The sequence below is a fragment of the Nematostella vectensis genome, chromosome 9 (assembly GCF_932526225.1).
Source record: "Nematostella vectensis chromosome 9, jaNemVect1.1, whole genome shotgun sequence".
NCBI classification, from domain to species: domain Eukaryota; kingdom Metazoa; phylum Cnidaria; class Anthozoa; order Actiniaria; family Edwardsiidae; genus Nematostella; species Nematostella vectensis.
This window is the reverse complement of record NC_064042.1, coordinates 1,868,106-1,895,842: the sequence shown is the minus strand read 5'-3', so window position 1 is coordinate 1,895,842 and position 27,737 is coordinate 1,868,106. Positions and strand designations below refer to the sequence as shown.

At 39.3% G+C, this 27,737-nt stretch overlaps 2 protein-coding genes across 4 annotated transcripts; one reads left to right on the top strand and one right to left on the bottom strand.

Annotated features, from left to right (window-relative positions):
- The first annotated feature begins 394 nt into the window (after positions 1-394).
- LOC116616875 lies at positions 395-4,775 on the top strand. Of its 2 annotated transcripts, none has more exons than XM_032378992.2 (5): positions 395-616; positions 1,727-1,955; positions 2,252-2,378; positions 2,612-2,722; positions 3,554-4,775. In XM_032378992.2, the coding sequence occupies exons 2-5, from the start codon at positions 1,743-1,745 to the stop codon at positions 3,643-3,645; spliced, it is 543 nt and encodes a 180-aa protein (XP_032234883.1). In that variant the 5' UTR covers positions 395-616; positions 1,727-1,742; the 3' UTR covers positions 3,646-4,775. The 2 variants fall into 2 exon arrangements, with proteins under 2 accessions (XP_032234883.1, XP_032234882.1); XM_032378991.2 differs by having other exon boundaries at positions 396-616; positions 1,732-1,955.
- LOC5509938 (neurocan core protein) lies at positions 3,834-22,390 on the bottom strand. Of its 2 annotated transcripts, XM_048732726.1 has the most exons (7): positions 17,773-18,071; positions 14,392-16,691; positions 9,654-9,783; positions 7,979-8,150; positions 7,516-7,664; positions 6,797-7,011; positions 3,834-5,597 (listed from the first exon to the last, which is right to left on the bottom strand). In XM_048732726.1, the coding sequence occupies exons 2-7, from the start codon at positions 14,710-14,712 to the stop codon at positions 5,415-5,417; spliced, it is 1,170 nt and encodes a 389-aa protein (XP_048588683.1). In that variant the 5' UTR covers positions 14,713-16,691; positions 17,773-18,071; the 3' UTR covers positions 3,834-5,414. The 2 variants fall into 2 exon arrangements, 1 of the variants encoding a protein (XP_048588683.1); XR_007313762.1 differs by lacking the exons at positions 3,834-5,597; positions 6,797-7,011; positions 7,516-7,664; positions 7,979-8,150; positions 9,654-9,783 and adding exons at positions 18,781-18,952; positions 19,728-19,857; positions 22,001-22,390 and having other exon boundaries at positions 15,819-16,691; positions 17,773-18,475.
- Positions 22,391-27,737: the final 5,347 nt, after the last annotated feature.

Genomic DNA, 27,737 nt, shown 5'->3' with positions numbered 1-27,737 from the left:
GTAATGTCTACTCTGGTCTAAACTACTGACTAAAACGATGACCCCACTACAGGCTTACTGAACTAGTGCGCATGTCAAGCTTCACACGTGATTACAATGATTGACAGCATTCCAACCATTTTTGCCTAGCTACATCAGAGTTACACTAAACCTAAATGATACTTAGAGTAATCTATTCATGAAGTCAAATCCAGCTTTCTGCTTTAGTTAATGAGCACAGAACGGGAATAGGTGCTCGATTCCCAACTGTCAAGTACCGCTTGATAGGGACGTGGAGAACGCCTTCTTTTAGAGGTCAACTTATATTTAGAAACCGCTTGCCTTATTCCCTCCTTCCTAGCCTTGTGACCGTTTTATGTTTCTCTTTCAAACGCGATAGGTAAACTAGACGAAATGCTTTTAGTCGTCCTATCAACTTCCGACAAGTTGGCAGCTAGTATATCATGCTTCGCTACATTGCGTTACTTGCCGCGTGACCTTGTCTTTTGGCGAAATGCTCTTCTAGGAAACAGGGTATTCCCTTGAAGGACTTTCCCTCTATAAGATTGTCTATACTCTTTTCCTCTTACATTCGTATAGCATTTTTGGGAGTGATGCTACGAAGGAACAATTAAATGTAAGTAGACATTTTCTTTGAATGTCGATATAGTAAATTAAATGATATCTATGAGAGCCTTTCAGCCTGCCGTTTACCCAAAGGTAATGGTTTTGAAGCCGGGAAACGAGTCGAGAAACGAGTAAGCAGCCATTTGACTCCTTGACCGACTCCGTTGGACATGAGTTACGCTCGGCTGAACAGGGAGAGAAGCAAACTATGTATTATTCTAGCCTGCGAGGCTGTCAACGGCGCATTCGATACGGATTTCATACTTTTTCGCGGTCTAAAATTCAAAACTATCAGTTTTCGGAGCAAGGTAAGTAATCTGTTATCTCTTATTTTAGTTTAATTTCTATAACAGATTACTATGCGCCGGTGACAGCCTCGCAGACTTTCCACCTCGCAGGCTAATATTAGTTTGCTTTGCTCCCTGTTCAGCCGAGCGTAAACATGTCCAACGGCGTCGGTCAAGGAGTCAAATGGCTTCTCTTTTAAAAAAGTTTTAAAAAATGGCTAGCGGCCAGGGAAAATAGTTTAGCTCGGACGTTTTGCCACATATCGAATGTAAGTATACCCTGGCATAGGTCTGCGAGATAAAAACATTTCGTTTGTTGTATTTTCCTCGCGAATTTCGGCGGTACTTAAGTGCTACCGAAAATGGCGCCTCAAACGTTCTTTCTGTCCTTGGTAGGGGGAGAGATTTTTTACGTGTTTAATTTAATTAAAAACCAAAAATACAGGAGATTGAATGATTTCCACAGACAAGCCAATAGTTTCTAGGGACATCGGAGTATTTTTAAAAAAGCCATTTAAGTTCAAAATAACTTGGTCTGAAAAACTTTGAGTGTGTTCCGGAACTCACGTAAACTACCCTGGATCCAACCCTGGAGAAGCTGCACAGTTCGCGAAGAAAACCATCCCCAACTCGTTATTAGACATACATTTGACAACAAAAACACATGTTCTAAGTTTTAAGGCAATTATGATAGGCAATATTTCGCAAAATATCGCTACTTCAATCCATTTGTTTAGTACCTCAAGAAGAACAGCCGAACAAGCTTCAAAACCATTGCCTGGGCTACCTGTGGTTTCCTTTTATATTGTAAAAAATAAACGTATTTTTTCTAGCGCAGATTGATAAAATATGGGATGTGTGCTAACAAAAATCAGAGACTGGGCTAAAGCTGCTTGGAACCGCGTGAAGGAGGGTTTGAAATGGCTTTGGCATAAAATTAAAAACCTGTTCTCCAGCATGGCGGATCTTTTTTTTAAGCTTTTTGGCCTGCTTCGCGAAAGAGAGAACGACAGACAAGTCCAGCAAAACCACATCAACTTGACACAGAATGTGACGATAGAGGTAGGATTTTCGTAAAGGAGGCGAATCACGCCGCCATTTTACACTCCCGTACAATACCGAGTGACTTAGCATGCGTAGCAAGCGTTTCTGTGGAGTTTCAGCAGGAATAGAGAGCGAGCGAGGAATATGACCGCGCGAAAAATTCCTCGCTCGCTCTCGGTTCCTGCTGAAACTCCACAGAAACGCTTGCTACGCAGGCTACGAGTGACTAGGGAGAAATGCCCTGTTACAATTTCTTCTATATTTGCAATTCTGATTAGCTAAAGTATTTTGCGTTTCTAATGTTATTGACCCAGAGCGATCGCTCCAGTCTGCGAGCCGGAAATAACGACGAAGGTTCTCGTCCCAGGCACACATCAGAGAGCAGGCGCGTACATAGAAGGCGGCCCAGGTTACACAGGCATCCCCGTCGGTCACCACAAAGTAGGTCATTTCTTATTGAAGCGTATCCTTTTTCCATATAAAACCTATGACTACGCAACCCACTCAGCAAATCCTGGGTATGCACTTGGGTAGAGCAGTAGAGCACACAGTTCAAGATTTGCAATCAGATTGCACACATCTAGGGGCGGGTCTAGTGCTTCCCTATGTGGGGGCATCGACCAAAGGATTTAATTTAATCGAAGATCTTTTTACTTGGTAATATTTTATAACAGATGCCAGGAATAATCGGATGATTGAAGCACTAGGCAAGGCCGAAGATGCATTTAGGGACATGAGGTTGATAATGACAGAAGACGCGGAGCACGAGAATTCCGAGCTCACCAGTAAGTACTTCACACCTATAAGAGGCCCGTACCCAGGGAGGGGGGTGCAAGGGGTGTAGTCCCCCCTCCCCCCACCACACACACACAACAGTGGAAAGTCCACTTCCGGTTCGCAATAGACTATAGCTATTTGTAGACAAAACTATAAGGCATAAATGAATTAGATAAAAAAGGCTTTCTAGATCACTCTGGTATATCGTAAATTTAGTCAAAATGTAGTAGATGTCGCACCCCCCAAGAAAAATTCTGGGTGCGGGCTTGTATAACCCAGGTAATCTAGATTTTTATTTATCCAAAAGGGCAAAATGGACACAATTAAACATACGTATCCAACCAATACCCCATTATTAACAGGAAATGCTATTTTCTCTCAGCTACCCCCGTAGCAGGGGGTGGGGCACTGGGGGTACGTGCCCCCCCCCAATATTGTCAAAAATTATGGGGAAATGACCAAAAGGGGCGTGGCTGTTCCCCCCCAATATTTTCTTAATGTTTCTGTATTGCGCCCACCCCCCCCCCCACCCACCCCCTCAATCGTACGTGTGCTGCTACGGCTCTGCTAAAGAATATCTGAGGCCCGATTTTGACCCCTAAAAATTACGACGAGCATCCCTATTACGTCGACATTGAAGAGAGGCCACATGCTTGACTATGCAAGGGACATTTTCCTTAGTATGATGCTTTGTGTGTATGCATGTGTGTGGAGGAATTGTTTTCATAAAAGGGTTTGGTTTCCATGTATGAAATCTTCCCTTCAAGGATGGGGATTCTAAGAGCACTCTCTTTCAAAATGTAACAACTACAGACAAATTAAGAATCATTTTTTTTCAGATCAGAGATTGCAGGATTTCTACCGCAGGCATGATGTGGACCAATTGCAACGCGAAATAAACAGCCTGAGTAGGGTAAACCCAGTGCTGTAATGAAGCAGTCCAATCCTGAAAAAGTGCTCTGATGAAGCCAACAGATTAGCTTAGTTTGATGTCTAGTTATATGTTATCAGTAGTTGAAAGCAAACGATGTAGCAGAGTAATACACGAGAATCGTAGCCCTCTACCCACCCCTCCCCCCACACCTTTAAGATATGTGTATCAACGAGAAGACGCCTTGATTTGTGGGTAGCTACCGGGTTTTACTTCTGTACGTTGTTACACGACGAAGGACTAAAAGAAGTTTACAAGATGTTTTAGGGTATCTACCGCATCCCTTTTATATGCTCCTAAGACGGCATGCCCATTCAGAAACCCTTAACTGACATCCCGAAAAGCTTCGTTTAGTAGGTCCTTAGCCAATGCGTGTACGAAGGGTGACCTTCCAACGTGGGAGTGCCAGTGAGTTACCCTTGGACTTGCCGTGACGTACTTAATGATTACATGGTTATTATTGACTACGGAGGTAACACACTACATGCTTGCTGTGTTAGTGCGCATGGCATGACTACGGAGGTAGCACAATACATGCTTGCTGTGCTAGTGCGCATGGCAAGCTTCACGTGTTATCATAATGATTGACATCATTCCAACCATTTTTACACTCGCTTTCTTGATACCGAATCTCGCTATACCACAGTTATTTCGCTAGACCTAGATGATACCTAGAGCTACCTGTGCGTGAAATCAGATCCAGCTTTCTACCGGTAGTTAATGCGTACGGAACGGGAATAGGCGCTCGATTTACGATTCTCGAGTATCACTTGAAAACAATATGGACACGCCTACAATTAGGGAGGGATCAACTGTCACAGACCCCTAACTAAACAAAAACGCTCCATGATAAAAGTCTAAAATGATAAAAGCCTTCAATGTTAAAAGTCTAAAATGATAAAGTTAATAGTCTAAAATTATATTAGTCTAAAATTATAAAGTTATTAAAAGAGCGAGTCCCGTTACCTTGCGTTAATTCCTCGCGTGACCAAGTACTAGCGAATCCCGCCACCCTGCGTTAATTCCCTGCGTGACATATGTCTATTAACCGCTGTGAGGAGGAATGGTCCCTGATTTTCTATGATTTCTATGCTATGAAAGAAGAATAAATACGCAAGAATTTAACTGCATTATTGTTTCATGTGTTATTGTGTTATTACATTTATGGGTGACGTGTTATTACATTTATGGTTGACGTGTTATTACATTTATATGTGAAGTGTTATTACATTTATGGGTTTATGTGTTATTACATCTATGGGTGATGCGTTATTACATTTATTGGTGACGTGTTATAACATTTATGGGTGACTTGTTATTACATTTATGGGTGATGTGTTATTACATTATGGGTAATACAGGACCTCAACCGTGAGTCACCCTCGCAGCCTTAGCGTGAAGAGTCCAGAAGCGCCGCCTAGCGTGAGTCATAGCGGCAAAAGTCTCGATTAAGAAAATTTTTGAGCTCATGAGAGCTTTGGTGAAAACTTAAAATCACTAACCATTAACCTGAGAGCCCCTAAAAGAATTTAAAAGGATAAGCATTACCCGATGTCTAAAGTTCAAGAGAGGTTGATGGGAAGGCAACAAAAAGCTGAAGAAGAAAGAATAAGAGAACATTCCAAATCTTTACGATATATTTGAGCTCTAAAATCTGCGAGGGTGGCCTAAAGCAAAGTGCAACCTTGGCTAGTTCATCCATGTTTATAATACTGGCTATGTTTACTTGTGTGAATCCCAGGGATTGTAACACTGAGCTACTACTGCTGTTACGGCAGGTTTTTCTCGCAGACGAAAGGCAGCTTGTGATCTCCAGAGTCAGGTACGTCAACAAGTCTACCGGTTACTATGGTAACAGCTCCCAGAGGTCCTTGCGAGGGTGGCGCGCCTAATTCCCATAGCTCAGCTTCTGGGGTGAGATTATTGTAACTCCACGTCCACACTTTACCTGTCTGTTAAAACAAAGTGATATGACTAGAAAATACAAGAAAATATAATAGAAAGGTATTCATTGTCAAAACATTGACAAGGAGAAGGATTTTTATTTGCATTAATTTATCGCTTCGGGGTTGGTTAAAATATTGACGAATGATATATAGGGGACTTGCGCAAAGAGAACACGTGACTTATTTGGTGGTATTCTAACGCGCGATTAGCGGCAAAATAACAGCAACAAAAAGCGTATTTAGAGAGCTTACGAATAAAGCCGGAAGATTTTTATTTTTCAAAAAATGGTTACAATTTCACTTAAAGATTTTAATTAATTTTCGTTCTCCTCTGGCGTGACGGGCGCAGTCATCAATCATATCTGTGTTTATTCTGGATTGAATTTGCAATCCAAAAGATCACGTGATATTTTAGGTTAAATAAACCATGCATTTTCCTTTTAAGTAACATAACTTCCCCCTAAAAATGCATGTAGAATATGTAGAAGATATAAGATTTTGAAGAAAATGCGTAAAACATGTCCTTCCACAGATATCCCATTTTGATTTTCTGTGGTGAACCTATCAGAAGAAGCAAGAACAACTAACTGTAAGTTGCCTTATATCTATAAAGTCCCCCACATGATATTTACCTTAAAAGTGTACATACAAATTAACACCATAAGCAAATCTTAAAAAATGTTTTAAATCATGTCGTGTTATCTGTATCTTATGCTTGATTTTTTTGTCTTGGCCAACCATATTCCAGCCATTAACAAAGGCACTTTTGACATACCAGCGTGCACTTGCCGTTAAGTTGCCTGGTTCCTACGCGGAGGCATTACTTAATGCTTAATGGTCACTTGAAATACAAAGAAATTTTTCGTAGGCCAAATGAGATGCTTATCTCAGTATTGAATTACATCCTCTTAAATCACAGTTAATCTCAGTCCATCCATCAATGAAAACGACTCAATTGTGATCTTTAATACATTGAATATTATTGAAGAAAATGATGAGTGTTTTAAATAAAAAAAAAGAAAACAGTGCTGTCACGCGAGTCATAAACTACAACTCACAGATCATCTAGCTCGGTGAACCTGTGCATTTATTGGATCCGGTTATTCTTGAGTGACCTCGATAAACCCCAGAACGGAACCAGACGTTTCTAAGGCACTCATCGCGAAACGACCAATGTCGAAAGTAAAACAAGCTTGTTAACTTACCTTTCGAAGCCCCACAAATATGCGAGAGGTGCTGTTGTTCAGGGTTGGCACGTGGTAGCGTACAAAATCCAGCTTTTCAATAGAGTTGAACACACCCATGACGCCACCGTGCACGTGACATGCACGTGATGCTTCCTCCCAGCGCACGTGACTATCAAGGAAAAACCGGTAGCACTTGTATTTGTTTTGGTGCCAGCCTTCCTCGTTGCAGTTATCTAGAGACGTAAAATGGATATTTTGGTTATTCTTATCGCATAGCCAGTCTTGCTATTGGAAGGTGGTAAGGTTTAGGAGGGGGGAGTGTCCAGGTACATAGATTTAGTGTGCGTCAGGGCACTCTTAAAAGCGTAGACCGGCCAAAGGATCTCCGGGGACCCAGGGATACAAGGAGACCAGAAGAGGTAGTCTTATTCTCAGGGACCTAGGGATACACGGAGACCGGAAGCGGGAGTCCAATCCTGGGGGACCCAGGGATACACGGAGACCAGAAGAGAGAGTCCCATTCTCAGGGACCTAGGGATACACGGAGACCGGAAGCGGGAGTCCAATCCTCGAGGACCCAGGGCGGGGCCAAAAGCGGGAGTACGCGTAAGAGCCAAAGGATGGGAAATAATTTGCGCGGGGCTTCAGCGCACCTCCTCGCGCCAGTATTCCGACTATCAAGATTTTCAAAATATTAAATCGCTCTTCACCCGTTTCAATCTTGATTCTGAATTTACCTGTTTCTTTGTAGCAGTAAGCATCGAGCTTAGCTGTCGTTGTGGAATAATAGCTTCTGTGAACAAGACTTTGTTTCATAACTGTCATGCATCCTCTGAGAGGAAGACGTATTGGAAGAGCAGCGAACCCTTCTGCTACCCAGCCATACCTATAAACAACAACAACTCCTGGGTGTTAACAGCAAACGATCAAGATGGCTAACTCGCCCCGGAAAAAACCCTTAAAAGCCACTTATGCTTGATGTCCCCATTAATGGGGTGTATAATTTGCCCTCTATAGATTTCCTATTCTTTAGCAGCTTGTTGATTTGTTTCTATACGACGACCAAATTTATATAGACGCAACAAAAGACGACTTAGGGTTAATGCTGCTATCGCTTAAGGTTAAAATTTATTTTCTCGACGATATATGTGACTTTTTACAGACTTCCCGGGGAGGTTCCCCCTTACCCTCCCTGCCTACCTGCACTCAAATAAGCCGAATTTCCACGCCTGGTCCACTTGTGCAATGGTGGCCAAGCGTGCACCAAATACTTGGCACAAGCGATTGGCCTCGTTGAATTTTATTACATATCTGACGCTGGCAGCTGCGTTGAAAACGTTTCTGAACACACCGTGTTGAACGAACCCCAACTCTAAAAGAAGGTAAGACCATAAATTTTTGTTGGGGTGAAAATCTGTTTGGTTATATCTTCAAAGGTTTGCCCATTGGGGTTCAAAATTTTTGCTCCCCTTGTCTCTTATGAATATTCCCTGAGAATATGAATAAGGGGGCTTACTCCACTATCACTTTTTATGTAGCCTGGTTGGCTGTAAAAAAAGGTTCTACTTTGTTGACGCCAGTCTTCCTATCTCAGCTACTAAAAAGACGCGTTATCGCAAATGGCAAATGCCAAAATGATTATTTCATCGGAAAATACCTAAGTTGTGGTCATAATTCTTCTTTTCGCAGGAAAAATGCCTATATCATTGATTAATCCTAGTTATCAGCCTGTTTTTGTGTTTAATTAACGATTCAAACGTTGCTTCTTTCATGTCGTATCCCTGGCTGACTATTAGTGTTGAAATAAACTCATTTTATACAGTACGGAAGACTATTTTACAAGTTCTTCTGGATTATAGTTAACAGTCAGGTTGTTTTTCCTAAGTATGTGCTGTTTTTCCTTTGGGTGGGGCTAGCATCATGTTTGTGATGCTTTTGGCGTTTTGTTGCCCTCACCTCTACTGGGCTAAGATAATTGAAAAATATTGTAAATATAAAGTGAAACAAGAATTATATTAAATACGGCTTTGGGCGTGGCCCATAGCCAATTAAGTCCATACAATGGTGTGGTCTACATTGATGGGGGTTGGGCCCAGTAAACTAGCTTCAGGAAAAGCAGCATGTTACCTTTTAATTGCGAGAGAGAAAAGCATAAAAGGTTATTTCGCACAGCTGTATTTGTAAACAAAGCCTTTACATCAGGCGGCGATTGGGTTTGGGCTATTTTAGGGGCTAGTTTGATTATCCGCTTCAAGTTCATCGCTTATTCTTTTTAGTTTTTTTTATCATCCATTGACAAACTTCGAAATAATAAGCAAAAATATTTAAACATCGGATAATAAGTTTTCATACTTACCAAATTATTCTTTGTTTTCGTCATTGTATTCGCAGAATAAATGGAAGAAGCTTTCAACATTTTATCGTTAACACAGGGGCACGTGTGAAAAATCCTTGCCGCTATGTATCGCTGACTGCCAAAGGCAGCCCAAATCTTAGACACCGTCCACATCTAAGCTGAGAGCCAACGCATAACTACTAATTGACGATGGGGGGAGGGGACGGAGAATTCGTTTACAAGATGGCGGCAGCTTGTTCCACAGGAAGCCCAAATTGATTGACCTCGATTTTCTGATGGCTACTGGCTGCTAAATTAGTGTAAAACTCCACCAATAAGCTATTTAAACTTAAAATATTATTTCCAATCGCTCTACCCACTTTGTATTTTCTCAAAGTAATCTAAAGCCAGCCCTTCAAACTACTTTTCATCACTCTCCCACCTTAGGTACCTTGGTACGTCCCGCTCTCAAAAAAGAAAACATAGCGATTTACCCAGCTTGTCATTTAGTGTACTAGTTCGACTGCTTCGATAAACTACCTGTGCCACAGTGATCATCCAAATATGGGGCTGCCGAGAAAGACACTCCACAGCTACAGCAATACGTCCAGTTGGACTGGTCAGCGGTACACGTGCCTCCGTTCAGACAAGGATTTGAGAAACAGGGATCCTGGAATGGCAAAAATATGCACCACGTGTAATCAGAATATTGAATGATCCTTTTCTCTCAATTTTTAATGTTTACTATCAATACACTCTTTTTTTCATAAGAACCTTTTTATAAGAAAATCAGCCGGGGGTTTAAATTTGAAAAATATAACTTACTCAGAACATACTGAGGCTAAGAATCTTGTTTTGTTAATTGTTTTGTGATTCGTTCTAATTTTTCAAATGCAGAATAGAATTGTGTTTTTAAAAACAGTCCTAATATTGAGACTTGAATCGCAGCTTCGTCAATACTAATATACTAATTAAATAGCACAGCAAACACTTCGATAACACTCTTTTTTATAAGAACGTCCAGCCTGGGATTTCACCAAATTTATGCTAAGAACATGCCGAGGCTAAGATAGCACACAAATTTTTCTTTTTTTTTTGTCCTGATGCGTTCTAAAATGCAGAATCAAATTTTGCTCATAGTAGCAATAACCTTATTAATTCTATTGATCATTTGTGTAATTCTCTTCCTAATAATAATTGGATATTATATCCTTATATACACTAAAATTTAAGAACATCGTTAAGAATATATTCCGCCTTGAAATCTCCCAAAAATAAGAACGGCTCATCCTCAACTGAAAATGAGACGTTCTTGTAAAAATTAAAGGAGCTAACTCATTCATGCTTGTGAACTAACATGTGCTTCCTCAGAGTTTGTTTACAATGTCCAACGCTAAAAACCCATTACCCGATCTCAATATATACGATCTTTTTCAAGTTGAGAACAACGATGTTAGTCATTAATTTCCGATTGGTGGGCAATTTTGCAAAGTCCTGGGCTCAAACATTTTGACCCCCCCCCCCCCCCCACCCTCAAATCCAAGCCCAAGTTTAAGAGTGACACAGAGATATACAACTAATACCGGTGTCGCTAGAAAACGACTACGTTGTCGACGACGTTTACAAAGACATTTGAGTCCAGGTTTCACAATATTTTAAAGTATTGTTTGGTTTAACTGATTAGAACGGGCAACTTTGTCTGTGAGAGACATTCTCAAAATTTATATCTATATAAAGACAAAATTGGTACCTGAACAATTTGGAACTACATATACAATAGTAGGAAACATTGTGAACCAAATAAAATTTTCATTTGAACCAGGAACATTTGACTCTCTTACTCATTATATTGAAACCAGACTTAAATTCGACGCCCCAAAAAATGTGACGCCCCCTTTAATGACAGCCCCCAAAATGTGACCCCCCCAAATCGGCGCCCAAAAAACGAAGCCCTCCCCCCCTACATATTTGCCGACCCACCCCCCACCTGAGTAATGAATGACCGTTCCCTAAGCTTAGATTTCCCAGTCTCTCTCGTCTGTGTCCACAGTCCACAGTCTAGTCTACTACAGCCCACAGTCCACGCGAAAGCCCACGTCGCAATAACTTATTCATCAAAACAAGCAGAGCACGTCGCAATAACTTATTCATCAAAACAAGCAGAGCACGTCGCAATAACTTATTCATCAAAACAAGCAGAGCACCTCGCAATAACTTATTCATCAAAACAAGCAGAGCACGTCGCAATAACTTATTCATCAAAACAAGCAGAGCACCTCGCAATAACTTATTCATCAAAACAAGCAGAGCACGTCGCAATAACTTATTCATCAAAACAAGCAGAGCACCTCGCAATAACTTATTCATCAAAACAAGCAGAGCACGTCGCAATAACTTATTCATCAAAACAAGCAGAGCACCTCGCAATAACTTATTCATCAAAACATTCATCAAAACAAGCAGAGCACGTCGCAATAACTTATTTATCAAAACAAGCAGAGCACGTCGCAATAACTTATTAATCAAAACAAGCAGAGCACGTCGCAATAACTTAACAAGCAGAGCACGTCGCAATAACTTATTCATCAAAACAAGCAGAGCACGTCGCAATAACTTATTCATCAAAACAAGCAGAGCACGTTGCAATAACTTATTCATCAAAACAAGCAGAGCACGTCGCAATAACTTATTCATCAAAACAAGCAGAGCACCTCGCAATAACTTATTCATCAAAACAAGCAGAGCACGTCGCAATAACTTATTCATCAAAACAAGCAGAGCACGTCGCAATAACTTATTCATCAAAACCAGCAGAGCACGTCGCAATAACTTATTCATCAAAACAAGCAGAGCACGTCGCAATAACTTATTCATCAAAACAAGCAGAGCAATTTTCTTTTCGGAAAACTCGCAAATCGGCTGTTACACCCGCCATTTTGCTTTATTTCGGGGCATGAAAATATCCACCTCCTAGGAGGTGTATATAGCATTTTATCTCGAGTTTCTCAACCAATAAAATCGCTTGTTCTTGCGAGGTTTCCGAGTTTTATATATTTCTTGAGATTAATCACTTCTCTGGATTAATTCATTCGAAAAAGGCAGTAAAGCTTTGAAGATCAATAGAGACCTCAGCAGATATAAATAAAAAAAAATATTTTTTTACTTTTTTAATGAAAAAATTTTAGTCCCTTTTTAACACTTTTACTAAGTTCAAGTACTATCATTAATATAAAATGCAACCAAAAATCTTTGTGAATGCAAATATTTTAATACATTATCCTTATTATATCCTGATTATTTTATTGTAGAAATGTAAACGGAATATTTATGTTCAGTATCAGTTGTCTACATCATATGCAGGTACACACTTAGGGCTCACAACCTCCTATTGTGCTATTGGTAGATGATATCCTTGGCATTATAAATACTACTACTATCACCAATATTTTTGGATGTGCTACAAAAGAAGTGGATTGCTGGGAGGAGGTCAAGCATTTGATTGTTGGTAAGGGAAATAGTTAATAAAATAAAGCCTGGACAATGCATTTAAAACAGGTTTTATGTATGTAAAGTGGGTGGAAAAGATATATCAAGCATACATAGGTGAAATGTTGTTATCATGAATATTTTTTTATTCTCAAAATTAATCAGGGGGGTCACACCCCTAAACTGCCCAATGATTCTCCATAAGAAAATATTGTAAAAGAGCTGGCTCCGCTTTTAGGCAGTGCCTAAATCTATACATTAGATGATATTCGGGTGATGATACATCAACATTATAGGGTTCATGAATTCTATGACCTTTAAATGATTTTTAAGTAAGTGAAAATTCGCATCATTTCTATGATGTTTAAAGTCAAAGAACAAAAGAAGGAAGAGTCTAGTATTCGCGTCATTTCTATGCTGTTTAAAGTAAAAGAAGGAAGAGTCTAGAAATGTCGAACAAACTACCGCCTGTCGAGCTCGACAAGTTGCTTAGTGAATTCATGCAAACTGTGCGAAGGAGGTAAAGGACTACGAGCCGACACCGGTGAGAGTTATGATACAGCTCTGGGCGGTTTCTTAAGAGAAAAGAAATACCAAGCAAGTATCATCAAGGATCTAGCGTTTGAAACACGAAAAACACTGCAGTATTAACAGAAACAGTTTAAAAAGACAAGGAAAAGGGAACAAACCAAATTAAAAACCCCTGGCATCTCTACTTCTCTTCAAGCCCGCTTGTGGAAAAGACTCTGCGTCCTCTCCAGTTTTGACGGAGACTGATTTTCTTATACTAACATATTTTTCAACGAAACATTCCCAACCATGTATTGAAATATTGAACATTCTGTTTAGGTATCTAATTTTCGTAATTAGTGAAAAAGTTTTTACTCCCAAGAAAATTTTTTTGTCAAACATGTCGGCGTGTTTATCGGCAAAATCAAGAGTTTAGTGTACGACGCAAGAAAATGTATTCGGGTTCATGAATTCTATGACCTTTAAATGTCTTTTTAAGTAAAACAAATAGTATTCACGTCATTTTTATGCTGTTTAAAGTATTTTTTTTTTTTCAAATAAAGTGTGTTTCCTGCTTTTGCACTCAAATGGCTTCCTGGTTTAGGCTGAATTTGCGGCAGAAAAAAAAACTCAGTATGTATAACATAAAAACATTACACCATGAAAAGTGCTTGAACTTTTATTATTCACTCGTTGTTTTGCACCAAAAAGACTCACTCGTTCGCTGCACTCACTCGTTCGTTTTTTGATGCTGCGCAACTTGTGAATAAAAATATTTCGCTCGCACTTTCTATGAAAAATATCTATTTACACTATTTACGTGTGCGACATTTGCAGATATATGCATAATAGTGTCTACACAATGGGAAAAAGGTGGTCTTTCTTGACAATTTTGTCAAAATAATTTTGACAATCAATTATTTATTACTTTTAGTTCCATAAAAAAAAATGGAAGTATTTTTATTATAAGGAAAATAACAAAAACTGTTTAAGGCATGCATTTTTGTACTACTATTCGGCGTTTTACAACTGGCACCAAAGATATCCTTAACTATCCTTAGAATTATTTGATTTTATTAGGCTGTGCGAATAAGAAAAAAACATCAAAAGCACGAAAATTTAATATACGTGACATCTTAAGGAAAAAACAATATTTAAACAAACAACCAAAACAATCAATGTTTTTTGAGATTGTAAATTGAATTCGCGGCTCTAAAAATATCGAAAATAATATATTGAAAAGTTAAGAATTTACACGAAATTAACTTCCGTCAGTACTTACCGCCACACCAAAGTAAGTGAATCCTGGCCTTCGTCTCAGGCCAAGTGGTTGCAGCAAATGTGTAGAGTTGTTAACTTCACAAGTGAACTGAGAATCATTCGCGCTTCTTCTTCCGAAATTTACCGACACACAAGAGTTCACATCGAAACACTTTGCTTGGCAGCTGGGAGAGTCACTCGTGTTGAACACCTCCACGACATAACCCACCAAAGCATGAGCGGGAATGTCCATGAAATTGAAGTAAGTAAACTCAGAATTAGAAAAACATGAAAAGAAGAACAGGAAAATAAGAAAAAAGACTGATACAATAAAATCTTTCATCCTTTAGCGCTGTTGCATCCTTTAGTGTGGTTTCTCTCCAAAGGGCGTCGTCGAGTCAAAACGAAATACGCAACTAAGCAATCAGAGAACAGAACGGTTGTGAGAGTGAACGACAGTGACACAACAATCGTGTCACACTGGATAGCTATTCAGGACCAGCAGGGGGTGGGGCACTGGGGGCACATGCCCCTCCAATCAATCTACGGTTGAAGATCGAACTAATTGCAAGGGTTTTCAACGTTTTTGTATTAATTAGATCACCTTTATAACATAACAAAAGTCTAAAAAAAATCGGAGTACGCAAACATTCCGAAAATAACCGCATCGGATATCCCCTTACAAGGCTTGTATTAAAAACCACAGGGATCCCAAATTCTGAAAATCACGAAAAATGTATGCCCACATTGGATTGATACCTAAACACCATCTACCGGGCTACAGTATGTATTGAATGGAGGGGCAAATTTTGGGTAAAAGAAAAACAAGCAGATTTTTTTTTTAAATGTTGAGCAAGTGCGCAAGGTCAAGCGGTTGTGGTACAATAGACACGGGAGCTGATGACGAATCGAAGATATGATTACTTATGTGGAAAGCTGCGGTAAAATCGTTCACACGACTAGCATTATCGTTTCTGTTGGTGACGATACTTCCTTATGGACGCCCGAGACATCTACCTGGGATGCCGAGGGATTGAATCATGCATCTGTAAATTGTTTGGACCCCTGCGTTGTCTCTTGTTTGCCTTTAAAATTCCTTCTTTGAATATAATAAAACTATACGTGCTAGGAATATCTTTTAGATAGGGAAATGCTTGAAACGACGGTAGGGACCAACTTGAAAGGTTACAAGTTAGAGAGTTTATTGTTCGACTAAAACGGTGGAATGCCTCTGAATTTTGTATTTTGTTTTTAAAATTTAAAAACGGTTTCAACAGGGCATGAATCAGAATGGTCTGACTGGTGGAACAGAAAAGCCGAAAACCCCTTAAGGGATGGCACTTTTCAACCCTAGAAGATAGCACATTGGGTGTGGTCGAAGCAATTTCTAACCTTAAGCTCTAAAATCACTGTGAAATCCGTGAGACCCTTTAATGGATAATATCAAAAGCGTAAGAATTTTATTTATTGCAGTTGGTTAAATTTAATGCCCTAAAAGATAGGGCGACCGCTCTATCGTCTACTTTTATGGCATCGCTATACACCGAATTCGGCTGTAACGGATCAACAAGCACCTTTTCTATTTAGATATCTATCTACCATTCTTTAAAATGTATTTTTAGAGTTTCAGACTTTGCCAATTACCTCTCAGTAAAAACATATGCACTCGTATATATATTACCACACGCTAGACGGAGCGCAACCAGCAAATTCATGCTCGCACATAGTAGAGTGGACAAGCAAGCTGAATACATGAATACATGAACAAGACTTCTTTCACCGATATACCCTTCTATAATAGTGTGCGAAAGAGCTTACCGAATTAAAAAAAATATTTACATGAGTTTCTTGGGATAGCCGTCTCTTGTCCCGAGCAGTTACCTCAAAAATAGAATACGTAATCGTACGAATTTTGATTGATCTACTGGAAATTCGACCAGGTGATGGAAATTTCCCCACTCTCTTTTTTCTGAAAAAGTCTGAAAATGTTCTTAAGGATGTTCTTAAATTCTAATGTCTACACAATATCAATGGATTATTTAAAAGAAAATTACACAAATGATTGACAGCAATAATAACTAAAATCCATCCTAGTCACTAGGCTCTACCACAGGTATTCGGTTGATAACACTCGACACACTAAGGTAGGTTTTTCTCGCAGACGAAGGGCAGCTTGTGATCTCCAGAGTCAGGTACGTCAACGAGTCTACCGGTTGCTATGGTAACAGCTCCCAGAGGTCCTTGCGAGGCTGGTGCGTCTGATTCCCATAGCTGTGCTCCTGGGGTGAGATTATTGTAACTCCACGTCCACACTCCACCTGTCTGTTAAAACAAAGTGATATGACTAGAAAATACAAGAAAATATAATAGAAAGATATTCATTGTCAAAACATTGACAAGCAGAAGGATATTCATTTGCATTTATTTATCGTTTCGGGGTTTGTTAAAATATTGACGAATTATATAGGGGACTTGCCCAAAGAGAACACGTGACTAAATTGGTGGTATTCTAATGCGTGATAAGCGGCAAAATAACAGCAACAAAAAGCGTTTTAGAGAGCTTACGTATAAATCCAGAAAGTTTTTTTTCAGAAAGGGTTATAATTTCAATTAAAGATTTTAATTTATTTTCGTTCTTCTGAGGCGTGACGGGCGCAGTCATTAATCATATCTGTGTTTATTCTGGCTTGAATTTGCAATCCAAAAGGTCACGTGATATTTTAGGTTATATAAACCCTACATTTTCCTTTTAAGTTTCATAACTTCCCCCTAAAAATGCATGTAGAATATATAGAAGATGTAAGATTTTGAAGAAAATGCGTAAAACATGTCCTTCCACAGATATCCTATTATGATTTTCTGTGGTGAACCTATCAGAAGAAGCAAGAACAACTAATTGTAAGTTGCCTTATATCTACAAAGTCCCCGACATGATATTTACCTAGTCCATACAATTTAACCCTATAACCAAAATCTAAAAAAAAATTTTAAATCATGTCGGGTTATGTGTATCTTATGCTATTTTTTTTGTCTTGGTCAGCTATATTCCAGCCATTAACAAAGGCATTTTTGACATACCAGCGTGCACTTGCCGTTAAGTCGCCTGGTTCCAACGCTGAGGCATTACTTAATGCTATGGTCTCGAAAAACAAATTATAAAACAACAAAATTTTTCGTAGGCCACTGAACCTATCCAAATGAGATGTTTATCTCAGTAGTAAATTACATCCTCTTAAATCACATTGAATTTCACTCAGTCCATCCATCAATGAAAACGACTCAATTGTGATCTTTTATACATTGAATATTATTTTAGAAAATGATGAGTGTAAATTAAAACAAATTTTCGCACTTTCATGGCGAAACGACCAATGTCGAAAGTAAAACAAGCTTGTTAACTTACCTTTCGAAGTCCCACAAATATGCGAGAGATGCTGTTGTTCAGGGTTGGCACGTGGTAGCTTACAAAATCCAGCTTGTCAATAGAGTTGAACACACCCATGACGCCACCGTGCACGTGGCATGCACGTGATGCTTCCTCCCAGCGCACGTGACTATCAAGGAAATACCGGTAGCACTTGTATTTGTTTTGGTACCAGCCTTCCTCGTTGCAGTCGTGAAATGGATATTTTGGTTATTCCAATCGCGTAGCCCCAGTCCTGCTAATGGAAGGTGGTAAGAGTTGGGGGGGGGGGGGGGGGGAGGGGGAGTGGCCAGGTACATAGATTTACTGTGTGTCAGGGCTCTCTTGAATAGGAAAAAGAAAGCGTAGACCTGCCAAAGGATCTTCGGAGACCCAGGGATACGCGGAGACCAGAAGGGGGAGTTCCATCCTCGGAGACCCAGGGCTGGGCCAGAAGCGGGAGTACGCGTAAGAGCCAAAGTGTTGGAAATAATTTGCGCGTATCTTCGGCGCACCTCGCTCTTCACTCGTTTCAATCTTGATGCTGAATGTACCTGTTTCTCTGTAGCAGTAAGCATCGAGCTTCTTTGTCGTTGTGGAATAATGAGCCCTGTGAACACGATGTTGGTCCTTTGATGTAATGCAGTCTCTGAGAGGAAGACGTCTTGGAAGAGCAGCGAACCCTTCTGCTACCCAACCATAACTATAATCACAACAACAACGCCAGAGTGAAAACAGAAAATCATAATCATAAACAAAAACGCCAGGTTGTAAACAAAAAAATCATAATCATAAACAAAAAAGCCAGGTTGTAAACAGCAAACGATAACCATGGCCCACCCGCCCCGGAAAGACCCCTAAAAGCCACACATGCGCTCTATGTCCCATTCCTGGGGTGTATAATTTGCGTGCTATAAGCGTGCCTTTATAGATTTCCTATTCCTTAGCAGCGTGTTTAGACCTTTTACAGACTTCCCGGGGAGGTTCCCCCTCATCCTCCCTGCCTACCTGCACTCAAATAAGCCGACTTTCCACGCCTGGTCTACTTGTGCGATGGTGGCCAAGCGTGCACCAAATACTTGGCACAATCGATTGGCCTCGTTGAACTTTATTACATATCTGACGCTGGCAGCTGCGTTGAAAACGTTTCTGAACACACCGTGTTGAACGAACCCCAACTCTAAAAAGGTAAGACCATAAATGTTTGTTGGGGGTGAAAATCTGTTTGCCCATTGGGGCTCCAATTTGTTGCTCCCCTTGTCCCTTATAAATATTACCTATGAAAAAGGGGGCTTACTTTATTTTTTCTGTACCCTTCTACTTTGTTGAGGCCAGTCTTCCTATCTCAGCTACTAAAAAAACGTAAGCGCAAATGGCAAATGCCAAAATGATAATTTCGTCGGAAAATACCTAAGTTGTGGTCAAAATTCTTCTTTTCGCAGAAAAAAATGCCTATATAATTTATTTTGATTAATCCTAGATATCGGCCTGTTTTTGTGTTCAATTAACGATTCAAACGTTGCTTCTTTCATGTCGTATCCCTGGCTGACTATTATTGTTGAAATAAACTCCTTTTATTCAGTACATAAAACTATTTTACACTTCACAAATTAACTGAATTTAACTTTTGATTATAACAACCTGAGGAAAAAAAAACAAGATAATATGATTTCTTAAACAAAACATATTCCCTTGATCCCAAAACAATTATAAAATAAGATTACTTATAATAAAACTCCACCTATAAGCTATTTAAACTTTAAATATTATTTCCCATCGCTCTACCCACTTTGTATTTCCTCAAAGTAATCTAAAGCCAGCCCTTCAAACTACTTTTCATCACTCTCCCACCTTAGTGCCTTGGTACGAACCGCTCTCAAAAAAAAAAGAAACATAGCGATTTGCCCAGCTTGTCCTTAAGTATACTAGTTCGACTGCTTCGATATGCGAACTACCTGTGCCACAGTGATCATCCAAATATGGTGCTGCCGAGAAAGACACTCCACAGCTACAGCGATACGTCCAGTTGGACTGGTCAGCGGTACACGTGCCTCCGTTCAGACAAGGATTGGAGAAACAGGGATCCTGGAATGGCAAAAATATGCACCACGGTGTAATCATAATATTGAATGATCATTTTAATTTTTTATATTTATTATCAACACACTCTTTTTTTCAGAAGAACCTTTTTATAAGAAAATCTAGCCGGAGATAACTTACTCAGAACATACCTAGGCTAAGAATTTTGTTTGGTTAATTGTGATTAGTACAATAATCTGTATAAGCTTTATTTACCGAGGGTAGCATATTAACCGAATTACAGTTTTCTATCATATTGTGTTTATAATCCTAACAATAAGACTGGATGTTCCTAATATTAAGACTGAAATCGCAGCTTCGTTAATACTAATAAACTAATTGTATAGCACAGCAAACACTTCGATAACACTCTTTTTTATAAGAACGTCCAGCCTGAGATTTCACCAAATTTATGCTAAGAACATGCCGAGTCTAAGATAGCATACAATTTTTTTTTTTTTTTTTTTGTCCTGATGCGTTCTAAAATGCAGAATCAAATTGTGCTTATAGTAAAAATAACCTTATTATTGCTATTGATTATTAGTGTAATTCTCTTCCTAATAATTCATTGGGTATAATATTCTTTAGACACTAAAATTTAAGAACATCGTTAAGAACATATTCAGCCTTGAAATCTCCCAGAAATGAAAACGGCCAAGCCTCAACTTTTTTATAAACGTTCTTATAGACGTTCTTATAAAAAAGAGGGTGTAGTACAAGAGTCAGCGTGTTTTGCTTGCTGTTAATAATACCATTCTGTAAAATAATGTTCTCAGCAAAGTATATCGTTATTGGCAAGTTTTTGAAATGGGTGTATGTAATAGGTTAATTTATTTCATATATATTTAACAATTATACCATTTCCATTGAGGTGGATAGTGGCGAAATATAGATTATTTTAAAGCCACTATGAAACGAGCTTAAGAGCAATGTACGGAAAACAGTTTTTTTTTTTGTTACACCCGCCATTTTGTTTGATTTCGGGGCACAGGAAAATATCCACTCCCTAGGAGGTGTATATTGCATTTTTTTCCCGAGTTTCTCAACCAATCAAATCGCTTGTTTTTGCGAGGTTCCCGAGTTTTATATACATCTTGAGATTTATTTACTCGAAGAAGGCAGCGTAAATTTCGCCCGAAATACGCAACTAAAAAATCAGAGAACAGAACGACATCGAGAGTCAATCGTTTTTCCAATCAGAGGCGTGAAAGATTGTGCACCAAAATGGTATTCAAACTTACACAGTACATCGCCAAACGCGCGGGATTTTTGAGCTGAATAAAAACATGACGGAAGAGCTGCCAAGATTCGCTCTGCTCGAAGGAACAACTTTATAGATGATATTCGGGTGATGATATATATCAACTTTATAGATGATATTCGGGTTCATGAATTTTGTGACCTTTAAATGATTTTTTTTTTTAAGTAAAAGGAAATATACTCGCATCATTTCTATGCTGTTTAAAGTAAAGTGGGTGTTTCCTGCCTGCACTCAAATGGCTTCCTGGTTTTGACTGGATTTGCGACAGAAATAAAAAATCTCGTTGCTTTTGCACCAGAAAACTCACTCGTTCGCTGCGCTCACTCACTCGTTTTTTAATGCTGCGCAACTCGTGAATAAAAATAGTTCGCGCGCATTTTCCAATCTATTTGCACTATTTACCTGTGCGACATTTGCAGAAAGATGCATGTCTTCACAGTGGGAAAAAGGTGGTCTTTCTTAGAACACAATTTTGTCAAAATTGTATTTTAACAATCAATTATTTATTACTTTTAGTCCCATGAAAGAATATGTAATAAGTATTTTTATTATTAGTAAAATAACACGAAACTGTTTTAGGCATGCATTTTTTTGTACTACTATTCGGCGTTTTACAACTGGCACCAAAAATATCCTTATTTATCCTTAAAATGATATGATTTCTTAAGGCTATGGGAATAAGAAAAAACATCAAAAGCACGAAAATTTGATATTCGACTGCGACATCTAAACGAAAAAACAACGTTTGAACAAACAATCAATGTTCTTTGAGATTGTAAATTAATTTCACGGCTCTAAAAATATTGAAAATAATATATTGAAAAGTTAATAAGAGTTTAAGTTTAGGTTATATTTTTTACGCGAAATTGACTGTCCGTCAGTACTCACCGCCACACCAAAGTAAGTGAACCCTGGCCTTCGTCTCAGGCCAAGTGGTTGCAGCAAATGTGTAGAGTTGTTAATTTCACAAGTGAACTGAGAATCATTCGCGCTTCTTCTTCCGAAATTTACCGACACACAAGAGTTCACATCGAAACACTTTGCTTGGCAGCTGAAAGAGTCACTGGTGTTGAACACTTCCACGACATAACCCACCAAAGCATGAGCGGGAATGTCCATGAAATTGAAGTAAGTAAACTCAGAATTAGAAAAACATGAAAAGAAGAACAGGAAAATAAGGAAAAAGGATGATACAATAAAATATTTCATCCTTTAGCGCTTTTGCATCCTTTAGTGTGGTTTCTCTCCAAAGGGCGTCGTCGAGTCAAAACGAAATACGCAACTAACCAATCAGAGAACAGAACGGTTGTGAGAGTGAACGACAGTGACACAACAATCGTGTCACACTGGATAGCTATTCAGGACCAGCAGGTGGTGGGGCACTGGGGGCACATGCCCCTCCAATCAATCTACGGTTGAAGATCGAACTAATTGCAAGAGTTTTCAACGTTTTTGTATAAATTAGATCACCTTTATAACATAACAAAAGTCTAAAAAAAATCGGAGTACACAAACACCCCGAAAATAACCGCATCGAATATCCCCATAAAAGGCTTGTATGAAAAACCACAGGGATCCCAAATCATGAAAATCACGAAAAATATACATGTTAAAAAACAAAAAAAAACGCGGTTGATACTGCTAAAATGACCGGAAATAAGATCTTGTAAGCAGATAGTTAAATGGATTTAATAGTCAGTCATCGAGCTGTTTTTCCTTCACTATTGTCAGAGTCTATGATGACTGTTTTGCAGAAGCCTGTTTTGGCCGAGGTCATTTGGACCACATTGAATTGATACCAAATAACAAAATCTACCGGGCTACAGTCTGTGTGACAGTATGCATTGAATGGAGGTGCTTTTCTGCACTGAATACCCTGGCCCAAGGAAGCCGATACAATTCACGAAGTTTGAAACTCCTGTTGTAAATGTATCGTGGTCAATGGGGTCATGACAGGAAAAAAAAGATCAGGCAAAATAGGAGCCTCCGTTACGTTCTTTTTTAAACATGGCGGTCCCAATAAAGACTGAAAGGTTTTTTTTGGCAAAAAGGAAAAATAAGCAGAATTGTATTCAGATGTTAAGCAAGAGGGTAAGCGGTTGTGGCACAGACGGAAGCTGATGACAAATCGAAGATATGATTGCTTATGTGGAAAGCTGCGGTAAAATCGTTCACACGACTAGCATACTTATTGGTGACCATACTTCCGTATGGAAGCCCATGACATCTTCCTGAGCCGAAATCCAAATCTACACGAAGATGTGGGGAATGACGGCCATTTATGAGCAGCTATAGGGAAGAGTGACATTTCTTGACAATTTTTAATGCTATTTCTATTTCTCATCTTATTTTTTGCTTTTTATCCATGCGCTTCTTGGTTGTGATACCACCTTGTATGAATACGGGTAGGAAAGGGGGCATCGTAGAGAGAGAGAGAGTACCTTTTATTTGCACACAAAATTAAGTGTTACATAGGTTGGTTTTTTTTTATTTTGTTTTCATTAGAGATATAATATTACTTAATATTTCTTTTTATATTCATATATATATTGAGAGGGAAAGGAGAAAAAACAACCTAGAATTGCATACCAAGGGGTGACAATGCTTCGGTGCGGGCACCAAAGAATAGCTTGAGAGCTAAACGGGCTAGGGTGCACTTAAATGTTAGGGAAAAATCCTAGTTTGGAGATCTGGAGGCTGTGTGCATAAGCAAGAACGTACGAGAAAAACACAGATATAGAGACACGACAAGGATACAACAAGAATACAAGCTGGTACAAGCAGGGCGGAAACAGTAAAAAACAAAAGGAAGGAAGGAATATATGGCCAATAAGGTGATAGTATGTGTTACAGGTGAAGATGTGAGTTGGTTAATAGGTGGCGACCATGTCGTCTGACGATATTTTATGAAGGATTTCATATTTAGGTCTTTGTCATTTTTGGTGAGTTCGTTCCAAATTTATACACCTCTAAATCTGATGTTGAATTTGATGATGTTGAGTTGGTTTGTGCTTTAGGTAGGGTGTAACTAGATTTGGCAGAAAGTCGGGTGTTGTATTTGTGGGAAATTATATAAAAGAAAGAGTCAAAAGTTGTGGGGAGAGTTCCAGAGTGGTATTGGTACATAAATAGCGCTGTGTGGAAGTAAACTATATCTTTAACCTTCAGAAGTCCTAGTTGTTTGAAGATGGGGGAAGATGGGGCATCGAATTTAGAAAAAGTCATAATTCGTATCGCACGTTTTTGCATTATAGAGAGGTTTTAGTGTTGTACTATAAGTGTTGCCCCATACTAAAATTCCGTGAGTTATATGGGGAAAAACAAGTGAATAATATAGTTGTTTTAAAATGTTAATGTTGACAAAGTAACGTATCTTTGAGAGTGCTCCTAGATTACGTTTAAGATTTTTGCAAAGCTCCGTATGTGGCATTTAGAGCTAAGATGTAAATCAATCATTCCTAATTATTTTATGTGTTTTTCTGATTTGATTGGTTTATTGTTTATCTTTAGTTTTATAGGATGAGTTACTTTTTTCTGAGGAGGATGGAATAACACAAAGTTAGTTTTTATCTATATTTAGAGAGAGTTTATTGGCACAGAGCCACGTATATATATGTTTTAGTTCGTAATTCACGGTAGACTCTAAATTGGTTAGGTTTTTGTTTGATTAGAACAAATTGGAATCATCTGCAAATATGTCAAAGTCTAGGGTTTGCGCGGAGTTGTTAAAGTCGTTAATGTATAGTAGAAAAAGGACCGGACCAAGCAAAGACCCTTCGGGAACTCCGTAGGAGATGGAGCTCAGTGAAGATTTGCTGCTTCCAATTTGTGTGAACTGTTTTCGATTTGTATGGTAGGAAGAAAACCAGTCATACGCGATGCCACGAATTCCATAATGTTCGAGTTTGCGTAAAAGAATCGAGTGGTCTACAGTATCAAAAGCTTTACTAAGGTCAAGGAAAAGTCCGCACGAAAATTGGCCCAATTCTACATCTGTATATCCAGACAGACAGCTGTTAAGCCACAAAATCTATCCCAATTTCAGCAGCAGCCATGTTCCACAGTTACAAGTTCCAGCATTCTATCAGTCAACCAAAAAAGGTGATAGAAAGGCGGTCTGAAGTCTGAGCTTATTAGATGTTGGTCAACGACAGGGTGAACAGTTCTTGAGAGTCCTCCAGGACTGCACCACGATTGTGTTCCCGCTGCAAGAACAATCTAGAGTATTCGCTCTACGGTCAATACAAAGAGGCATCGTGTACTAATTCTCTCTGAATAGAAGACACGGCTTCCATGGATCTAATTGTACCCACGAGTAAGAACCTAGAGGAACCTGTAATAGGTTCTTAATGTTAAAGAAATTATAAAACTTTCAACATTAAAGATTCTATTTTCACAAAAAGAATACCATGAGAATGATTATATTATAAGTGATGTGCCCATATACTTTCTTGTTTTATACTGAATAAATGGCATTAATATTCAAGGCCACTAAGCACTATTAGTATGGGAACCTGTTTCCATCACGTATAGTCATTTATTATTACGAAATTTCTATAACATAAAGTGGTGGTGCCAAGGATAGCTAAAGAACTGTGTGCATTTTACCCAAAATACCTGAACTAATTTAAATAAAGTTAGTTTTTATTCTAATCGTATAGAAATATATATCTCTAGTATAATGTATAGCATCCTCGGAAACCCAGGGGTATTTTGCTCTAACGTTTCACTCGCGAGAAAAATAACCCCTGGGGAACAGTCAGGAACGAACTTGGCAAAAAAGCCGTCGCGGCAGACGACGGCGCCTGGGTCCCTGGGGATTAAAGATGTCAAAAGCTGTCATCCATCAATCTTTTTTGGAGGCAAATCACTGTGGAAAATTTTACGCGTTTTGATATAGTTTACCGTTTCGCCAGCTCGGTCTTTTGTAATCTACGAAAGAAAAAGGGGGTTAGCCTTCTCTACTCGGAAAAGGCAACAGTTAGCCTGCGTGCAGCCGGAAATAGTTCCATTATTACCGTCTGCGAATTACCGACAGAAAGCTTGTTTAGACTCCCCGCGCACCTACTGCCGGAGTGAAGCGATTTCTGATTGGCTGTCGTCTGGTTCAAATGTAACGAGCCACGCGATTGGTTAATAGCTCCATGTAACCTGCATATATAATTTTTCGAATGTTATGATTTTACACGAGAGTTTGACAGCCTCCAGAGAAGCGCCTCCATTGCACTACTACTGGTCTGCCTTTCAAATGACGTCCAGCTTAATCCAGGTTCACAAGCTACACATACGCTACTAACGTCCATCTGCCATGCATTCCACTGTCCAAAAATGGTGTAAGAATATGTCATTGGAACGCGAGGAGCTTCAATAATGATAAATACGAGCAAATAAAAGAAATCCTTACACACCCTCGTACGGAGATTGATGTGATGATTATTACCGAGACATGGCTGAATTCCTCACACACGAACGAAGAATATGGGATCCCTGGATATCATATTGAGCAGGAAGATAGAACTAGAAAGAAAAGGGGATGAGTAATGATGTACGTATCTCACGCTATGGCTTTTACCCGTTTACCAACTCTAGAATCAAGTGACACAGAGCTCCTTTGCACTCAAGTGATACCGTGCAAGTCAACTGCCCAATTATTATTGCCGGAGTCTATCGTGTGCCGGATTCAACTGCTGAAATGGATGCTAAGATAGAAGGTCTCATAGAAAAAATGTACATTACCAACAAAGAAGCGCTACTACTGGGGGATTTCAACATCAACTTCCTCAAACAGCAAAACCACTAGCATCGTCTAATCAAGTTCCTCACCAGCCTTGGTTTCACTCAAACCATCAATGAAGTGACTCGTCCAGAGAGCCAGGCTTGCTTGGATCACGTTTACACCAACCAGCCACAGTGCATCACAAAGACCAAGGTATGCAACACCGGACTATCAGATCATTTACCAGTGTGCGTTGTGCGCAGTTACAAAAAGAAACAAGATCGCGCAGCAGATAAAAACCATGTCTATATTTCCTACCGTGACTGCAAGAAACTGGATGAGGAGGCCTTCCCAGAAGACCTTGATGAGGCCCCGTGGAGTGTGCTGGACACCTTTAATGACCTTGATGACGCTGTGGATTATTGGAATGTGACTTTCCTAAGTATCGCTGATATACATGCTCCTCTTATTAGAAAGCGTGTAAAGAAACAAAGCCAACCACAGTGGATGACGCCTGAACTCTACGCAGCCATTAGAGACCGCGACAGGCTTCTAGAGATAGCCCGAAAGTGTAATAGTGACTCAGATGCGTGGGAAACTTTTAAATCAGCTCGAAATAACGTTTTTCAATCCATCCAAGAAGCTAAACGAAATCATTTCAACAAGTCATTTGAACAGAGTTCAACGGCAAAGGAATTCTGGAGACATCTAAAAATTGCTATCGGGCAGACAAGTAAACCGTCACCTTCGCAACTAGGAGGCAATGCAAGCAACACACCCACCATCACAGATCCACGTGAAATAGCTAATGCATTTAACTAGTTTTTTGTTTCCGTTGCTGCCACCTACAGAAATAGCAATGTCAACATGAGAACGCTGTCAACTTCAGATTTCGAAAAGTTAAAAAGG

Excerpts from the sequence above, each read along its gene's own strand:
- LOC116616875 (XM_032378992.2), top strand. The coding sequence starts at position 1,743 with ATGGGATGTGTGCTAACAAAAATCAGAGACTGGGCTAAAGCTGCTTGG. Across the intron at positions 1,956-2,251 it reads CACAGAATGTGACGATAGAG|AGCGATCGCTCCAGTCTGCG; the intron begins GTAGGATTTTCG and ends TTATTGACCCAG. Across the intron at positions 2,379-2,611 it reads TCCCCGTCGGTCACCACAAA|ATGCCAGGAATAATCGGATG; the intron begins GTAGGTCATTTC and ends ATTTTATAACAG.
- LOC5509938 (XM_048732726.1), bottom strand. The coding sequence starts at position 14,712 with ATGAAAGATTTTATTGTATCAGTCTTTTTTCTTATTTTCCTGTTCTTC. Across the intron at positions 9,784-14,391 it reads TCACTTACTTTGGTGTGGCG|GATCCCTGTTTCTCAAATCC; the intron begins GTAAGTACTGAC and ends TTGCCATTCCAG. Across the intron at positions 5,598-6,796 it reads TATTTGTGGGGCTTCGAAAG|ACAGGTAAAGTGTGGACGTG; the intron begins GTAAGTTAACAA and ends TTGTTTTAACAG.